Below are 7,333 nucleotides of genomic sequence, written 5' to 3' on the forward strand. Positions count from 1 at the left end.
CATGCCACAACTAAAGATCCCGCATGCCGCAGTTTCCTATGTGCTGCATCTAAGACCTGGTGCAGCCAAATAAATAAATAAATATATTTTTTAAAAAACACTAAAAGCACTGGATGCTGAGGGGCCGTATAAACCTAATCCCAACCTCAAGGCAGGGAAAATCAGTAAAACGGAGCAGGGAGCAGGTGGTTGGCCAGGATGCCCCAGTCCTGGCCAAAGTGTCCAGGCCCCAGGGTGCCTGTGCCCCTCCAGGCCATTGCCTGCCAGGTCCCCTGAGACCCTATGAGGTGGGCGATTCCGTGCCCAGGGGAGATAGAGAGAAAGTTGCAGCTCTGAGCCAAGCTTGCCCAGAAATCCCACCCACTGCCACGTGTCTGAGGTGCTTCCGAGAGGAGAGGTTCAGAGTGACCCAAAGGCACCCACCTCACGGTGGCCGCGGGACTCTGGGCCATGATGAGACGAGCGGCTCCCGCCCCAGGCACACCGTGGATGGCCACTGTCATCACGTGGCACCCAGCCAGAGAGATCCAGGTAACCGAATTTCCCCTGCTGGCGGTCCTACGTCATGTCTGCCCTGCAAGGATGTGTACGCAAGGCCCAGGTGGCAGAGATGACACACCTCGCGAGTTCGGACCTGCTTCCCCAGCATAGGGAGGCTTAGTTAGAGATAGCTCATTGGACTCACTGTGTGCCTGCTCCCCTGGCCACCACGCTTCCCCTGAACCGCCCCGTCACAAGCCCCAAGTGCACTGCAGGGGGCTGGCCTGGGCATTTGGGCCTCCTGGGATTTGTGACATGTGGGACTGGCAGCACAAGGTCAGATTTTAAGATCTGTGTGGAAAGGAGAAGCCGCAGGGTCACAGGGGGCATGGGCAGCTCTGGGGGGGGGGGGGCAGGCCGGAAGGAAGGGAAGCAGAGACAGAGGCAGAGGTATCTGCAGAATGACCAGACCCGAGAGTGGGGAGACACACACCTGGCCATTCCAGCAGGTGTCCAGTGGGTGAGAGGCAAGTTCCCAGAGCCCAAGGTTGAAGGAGGGAGACTGAGTGGGCCCCCCAAGGGTGGGTGGGCCTTTTAGGAAAGCCCCCGTGGCATCACTTTGGTCCCAGGAAACGCCCCTGGCTGATGAGCCTGGCTACTACGTCAAGCTCATGGATATAGACCAGGAAGTCACACCTCCCAGGGCTGCCATGTGTTCGAGGGCGTGGCCTTCTGAGTGCAGCAGGCTAATCTGGCCACCCCCCCAACACACATCCCACCCTCACCCCCATCAGACAAATCTGACTGGACTGTATGCTGAGAGCAAGCATCAAGCTCAAGGGAACCAGCCGTCCGTCCTCCTGGCCACAGTTTTCAGATTATGTTGAGGGGGAGGGGGCGGAGGTGAGGCAGTTCCTCCCCAGAGGTGAGACCCAGAAGGGGGCTAACCAAAGGCCACAGCCTACTGCATGTCCCTGGGCCCCAGGGCTGTGTAACCCCGAGGATGTCATCACTCCTCAGCTGGGACATCTCATGACACACAGAGTCCCACCGTCAGCCTCCAAGGAGAAAGCCCCCAAAGCCTCTCCAAGTCGATCTATCCCACTCTCCTGTCATCGGAGAAGCTGACCCGACCCACAACTCTGAACACACAAACCCACTCAGCAGACAATCACACAATCACTCGTATCCGTGCATAATCACATGGTGCCTCGTGTACCCCTACCTTGCCCATGGGACTCTTCTCCTGTTACAGGATCCCTCTTCCCACCCTGTTCCATCCTGGCCACCCCGCCATCCTGCCTCAGTCCCTCTCCCTTGTATAGTTAAGAGGCCACTTCTCCTGGGGCCCTCCCCCACTGTCACCGCTGATGCCACCAGCAGATGACACCCAGAAAGGCTGCAAGAAAAGGTCACGTGCAAAGTGCAAAAAACAGCTCCAACAGGAAATGTGCTGTGAAAGTAAGAAGTGCGAATCTGCAGGGACCCATCAGGCGCTGAGAGGACTCTGCACGAAGAGAAAGGAACCAGCAGACGGTGACACGTACAGGAAGGGCGCTCTGCCTGGCAGCCCCCGCCCACGGGCAGGCCTTGGCACCTCCAGCTCCCGCCGGCTGCGAGGCTCTTCCACCCCCGCCAGGGAGAAGCAGGAGCAGGGCCTGGGGTGCTGCAGAGCCTGGGCCCTGAGCCTGGCTCACAAGCCCGGGGTGGGGGACGCAGGGCCGCACACAGTGGGTGCTCTGTGAACGTTTGCTGAAAGGCAATTAATGGCACCTGGAGACAGAACACAGGAAACGCACTGGCGTCAGACTGAGCACGGCCCGCTTCACTCTAACAGGGGCCGCTCGGTTCCGCGCTGAGAGGGTCAGGTCAGGCTGGCTTTGTGAGGACGCGCCCCGCACCCAGCCCCGGATGCAGGGGAGCACCCAGGGGGCTCTTGAGTGCTCCTGGGCTGAGGGTCAAGACGCTGGTGCGGCCCGGATCTCCTGCTGGAAGGCACTGTGGCCCGCAATCACTGCCCCGGAAGCCCCCTCGTCCTGTCACCTCCCCCCCCCCACCCCCGCAACCACGGGACGGCTAACAGCCGGGCGCCAGGCGAGCCCGGGGCCCGGGCGCAGCGTGCTGAAGGCCTCTTCGCAGCCCCCATCCCACTCCGCAGAAGGGGTTCCGAGTACTGCCCCCTCGGCCTCCCCGGACGCATCCCCTCCCCCGAGCTCCACCTCAAAAGTGTCCGGCCACCTGGGGGCCTCCCCCACCCCTGCCCAGCCTGGCCGGGCAGTCGCGATACGTCCCCACCCAAGCGGACCAGACGGACCGGCTGCGACGGGCCCTGCGCAGGGGTGAGGCTGGTGGGCGGGGCCTGGGCGCCAAGTCCCGCCTCCCGCACGCCCCCTGCGCTCGCGCGCCGCCTGGCCGCCCGGGAGAGCGGGGTTCCGCGGTCTCGGGCTCGGGGGCAGGCTTGACTGCGCGGCCGGGCCGGGGATCTGCGTCTGCCTGCGGTGAGTGAGGGCCCGGGCCGGGCGGGCGGGGGCGCGGGGACGGGGCCCTGCCCAGCGAGGAGGGGGAGCAGGCGAGTGGGGCGCCAGGGAGGCGGGAGAGGCCTGCGTGAGGCAGGGGGTCGGGGTTGCGAGCGGCCCCGGCCCCTGGGCGCCTCGCCTCCACTCCCGGCCCCCAAGCCTCCCGGCCCTCCCCAGTATTTCCAAAGGACGAGGGCGGGAGCGGGCGGAGACTGCAGCCGGGCGCCCTCCCGGGCTGGGTAGCCTAGGGCTGCGCAGGCGCCGGGGGCCCATCGCCCAACTCTAGGGCCCATCCCCTGACCCCTCACATGGGGACTGGGGAGGGGCCAGCCTTCCTGACTTGAAGGGGCTGGGATCTTGGCGCGCTGGCAGGAAGGAGAGAGTTAACTGCCCTGGTGGGTCACCATGGGGACGGGAGCCTGCCTTGGGAAGAAGTGGAAGCACCTTGTTTGGCATAGATTACGCAAGTATATGAGGTGCCTAGGAGCCCAGCCCCCTGCGCTGGGCCACCTGGCCCCTTCCATCCCTGGGGTCCAGGACGTGCTCCTACCTCTCTTGCTGGCGTCACTGAATGCCAGGCTCTCCCGGAGATCAGCGCTGTGAGCCTGGGGGAGGAGTGCACAGTCTGGGTCCCGAATGGCCCTGCCCGCAAACCCACGGGCTCCCCTCCGGGCTCCCTTCCGCCTGGCCCTGCTAATGTGGACACATTAGTATCCAGTGCCTGGACTCAGCCCAGCAGGGCGCACTTGGTGGGGTGCCTGGCAGCAGGCAGTGGGGATGCTGGCCGTGACCGCGCAGGTGCGCCCCAGAGCTTCCTTCAGGACAGCTCAGAGCTCCTCCCGCCGGAACTTCACTTTGTGGAGGAGGAAACCGAGGCTCCTTCCTCCCTAACTCCCGGGATCCCGGAAGAGGCCCCGGCTGGGCCTGGCGCTGTTCTTGGACCTCTGCAGCTCCTGCTCCCAACCCCAAGACGTCAGCCCCTGCCCAGACCTGAAGCCCATTCTCAGGGTCTCCACCAGCCCCTCCCAAAATCTGTCCTCTCCCTGGCATTCTCCTTCCTCCCGGTGCCTGGGGACTAGCCCTTCCCCCGCCCGCCCACGGCTGTCCCCAGCAGAAGGTACCAGACTGCTCCTCCCACACGGCGCCTCCTGCAAAACAGAGAACCAGAACCCCAGCTGGTCGCATTCAAAGTGCTTTCTCCACCCACTGCCAAGGACCTCTGCCCAAGGGAGGGTCCTGGTGCAGGACAGCGCCCAGGGACTCACAGCCACCTGCCAGAGCCTGTGCCTGTTCCCGCTGGGGTGACTGGTGGCACACTGCTGGGTCTCCCTGAGCCTCCCCCAGCCACGAAGTGGGGAGAGTAGCAGATACGTATGGGGTCATTGTCTTCAGCGTTAAATAACACAGAATGGGAGAGCCCCTCGCCCCTGCCCCAGCACAGAAGCTGCCCAGGTGGATACTCAGCTAGATACGCCTCATGCCCCCAGCCCATCTCTAGGTCCCCATGTCAGGCACGGAGCTGGCCCCTGGAAAGTTCTGGACGCAGGTCAGCTAATATTACTGGTCTCCATCCCCCCCCAGGGCCCCTGGACTCGAGAAATTGCTAAGAGGCCAGATGAGAATTCCAGGCAAGGCTTTACTGGGGCTTGAGCTGCAGCACAAGGAAGCAAAAACAAGGAACAGCTCCCGAAAGGAGCTACTTGAGTCCTTAAATGGGGTGACAACGGGGCAGATCTGTGGGTCACGCAGGAGGCAGAGCTTAGGTGGCCTCTCCCCCCCTTGGGGGTACCGGGCAGGAATGATGTGCAGTGCCCTGCTTTTGCTCCCAGCACCTCAAAAACGTAGTTTGTGGCTTCTTGTACCCTGTCGCCCCACTGTGCGTGGGTGCAGTTATTTTTAGTCACTTATAGTTTCTTCGTATCTTGCTGCTCTAGGGGACGTTTGTCCAGGTGCAGGCACTCTGATAGAGGATCCCAGGTCCCAGCCTGTCTCACCCTCACCCCCAGGACCGTGGGCAGGGGCCACTCCCTTGACCTCCCTTTCTGGGTGATTCTGAGAACCTTAATGGTTTCCCTCATCTGGCCTCTAGTCCCCCCTCCCCCAGCAGCAAGTGCCGCAGACTTGGGGAAGGGTCTCAGCTAGGAGTCTGCACTGAGCGAGGGGAAGGTTGGGAGCGGAGCAGAAAGACCCTCTGTGCTCTGGCCCTGCTGCTGGAAGCTGGCAGCTCCCCCCATCTACGAAGTGGGGACACCAGGCTGCCCCCAGGGCCAGTGTCCCGGACCCCACTGGGAAGAGCAAGGCACTGCCCCTGCCCCAGGGCCCTGCGCAAGGGGTGGTGAGCCCCGCCCTCCAGCGAGCTGTCTCTTTAGTGCAGGGCTGACTTCTTTGGCTTCGTGAGACCCCAGCCGGGACGCCAGTCCCCTCCAGAATGAAGGTCTTCCTGCCGGTGCTGCTGGCTGCCCTCCTGGGTGTGGAGCGAGGTGAGGTGCCCTGGGGCCCCAGGCCTCTGAGCGGGCTGTGCCCTCCTCCTGGACTCCCTCTCCCCTTTCTCTCCCGAGCGGTGCCCATGTCACCTACTCTGTGCCACCTCACAGCTTCCTCTCCCACGGCGAAGCGGTCCCTCTTACCCCCGCCCCCACTGGCGGCTCAGCCCTGCCTGGACACTTGGGGCATCACTGGAGCTCCTCCAGAGCCAGGGTCTGGTGTCCTTGTCTTCTGGGTCTCCAGCCCGGGCCCAGGATACCGTAGTTGCTCAGTCAATGCCTGCACGAGATGGGGTGTCCTCATGCCTCTGGGTCCGGGCTGGGAGGGGACACAGGAAGACTCCTGGGCATGAGACAGGCATCCCTCCTTCTGCAGCCCACTCCCTGGTGTGCTTCTCTTGCGTGAATAAGAACAGCAACTGGTACTGCCTGAAGCCCACCGTCTGCTCCGATACAGACAACTACTGTGTGACCATCTCTGCATCCGCTGGCATCGGTGAGTGCAGACACAGGCCAGCCAGGCTTCCCCCACCCCAGCCCTGTCCTCTCTGCCCCTCCACTCACAACCTCGTTTTCCTGTGCAGGGAACGTGGTGGACTTTGGCTACACCCTGAACAAGGGCTGCTCCCCGATCTGCCCCATCCCGAGTGTCAATCTCGGCGTGGCGTCCGTGGGCACCCACTGCTGCCAGAGCTTCCTGTGCAACATCAGTGCAGCCGACGGTGGGCTGCGGGCCAGCGCCACTGTGCTGGGCCTCGGGCTCTTGCTCAGCCTGCTGTCGGCTCTGCTACGATTTGGCCCCTGACCCCCGGGACCCTGTGCCCGGCCCAGACTCCCAAAGCTCAGGAAGGAAGGAAAGCCCAGCTCCTCCCAGACCCAAGAGGATCTCGAAGCCCCCTCCCCTAGACTCCTCACCCTGCTGAGCCCACCCTCTAGGCCCTGGGTCCCCACAGGCAGGCCTGCCCCCTGCACCCACACACGTGCCGGCTGCCCTTACTTCCCGGTCAGCCTTCCAGGGGGAACCTGGGAACGGAGCCTGAGGGCCCCAGAGTCAGAACCACGTCCCAGGGACATGCTGGCAGGGGCACCTGGTCCCAGGCCTGCGCCTGTCCAGGCCCTGTCCGCCCGCAGGTGCGGAAGATGTGCTGTGTGGTCTGTGTGCCCTGCCGGGCACGGGTGAGTGTGTGGCCAGGTCTCGGCCTGAGTGGGGGGAGGATGGGAGTAAAAGCGTCAGGAGCCCGGCACCCGCAGCCCCTAGAGCCCCAAGCGCCAGCACAGAACCCCATTCCCCTGGCGTCTCTGCACGCCTCATTTCACTCACTTCGAGGGCAGCCTTTAGGAAGACAGGCCTTCCACTGTCCCCAGGTCTAGGCTGCTGACCCAGGAATCTGCTCCCAGCCCAAAATCCAGCTGCTCTCGGGCCCCCTCCCTCCACCGCCACACTGGAGCCCTCCTGCTGCTTCGGTGCCTCAAATAAACACAGATGTTCCCACCCTTTCCCGCTCTAGGTGTGGCCCACAGCCTGAGACCGCCCCTCCCATCAGGGTCCTACTGAGGGGGAGGGGGCAGCAGAGGTGCAGAGCCACAGGTGTAGAGGGTCTGAGGGTCCCCACCCTGAGGCCCACTGGGAGGCAGTGGGGAAGAGGGTCGCAGGAGACCACAGCTAGCTGCCCTCGGCCGGGCAGGGTTGGGAAGTTTATCCTCCGGACAGGACTGGACTGGACAGAGAAACTAGCAGAGGTCAGCCTGCTTCTGGGTGGAAGGCAGGACCCTACAGAGGGAGGGATGGGGTTGGGCGGGAGGGGAGGGGACCCCCCAGCCGGGGTTCCGGGACTTGGGTACGGGGTGCCTGGG

The 7,333-nt window shown here is 63.7% G+C and overlaps 1 protein-coding gene across 2 annotated transcripts; it reads left to right on the top strand.

The window, feature by feature from the left end:
- Nucleotides 1-2,893: 2,893 nt before the first annotated feature.
- LY6E (lymphocyte antigen 6 family member E) lies at nt 2,894-6,986 on the top strand. 2 transcript variants are annotated; one of them, XM_068525554.1, is made up of 4 exons: nt 2,894-2,978; nt 5,366-5,476; nt 5,856-5,975; nt 6,064-6,986. In XM_068525554.1, the coding sequence occupies exons 2-4, from the start codon at nt 5,425-5,427 to the stop codon at nt 6,282-6,284; spliced, it is 393 nt and encodes a 130-aa protein (XP_068381655.1). In that variant the 5' UTR covers nt 2,894-2,978; nt 5,366-5,424; the 3' UTR covers nt 6,285-6,986. The 2 variants fall into 2 exon arrangements, with proteins under 2 accessions (XP_068381655.1, XP_068381656.1); XM_068525555.1 differs by having other exon boundaries at nt 5,371-5,476.
- Nucleotides 6,987-7,333: the final 347 nt, after the last annotated feature.

Source organism: Eschrichtius robustus, chromosome 17 (assembly GCF_028021215.1).
Source record: "Eschrichtius robustus isolate mEscRob2 chromosome 17, mEscRob2.pri, whole genome shotgun sequence".
Lineage (NCBI taxonomy): Eukaryota > Metazoa > Chordata > Mammalia > Artiodactyla > Eschrichtiidae > Eschrichtius > Eschrichtius robustus.

Coding starts and splice junctions, on each gene's coding strand:
- LY6E (XM_068525554.1), top strand. CDS start 5,425: ATGAAGGTCTTCCTGCCGGTGCTGCTGGCTGCCCTCCTGGGTGTGGAG. Junction 5,477..5,855: donor CCTCCTGGGTGTGGAGCGAG/GTGAGGTGCCCT, acceptor CTCCTTCTGCAG/CCCACTCCCTGGTGTGCTTC. Junction 5,976..6,063: donor CTCTGCATCCGCTGGCATCG/GTGAGTGCAGAC, acceptor TTTCCTGTGCAG/GGAACGTGGTGGACTTTGGC.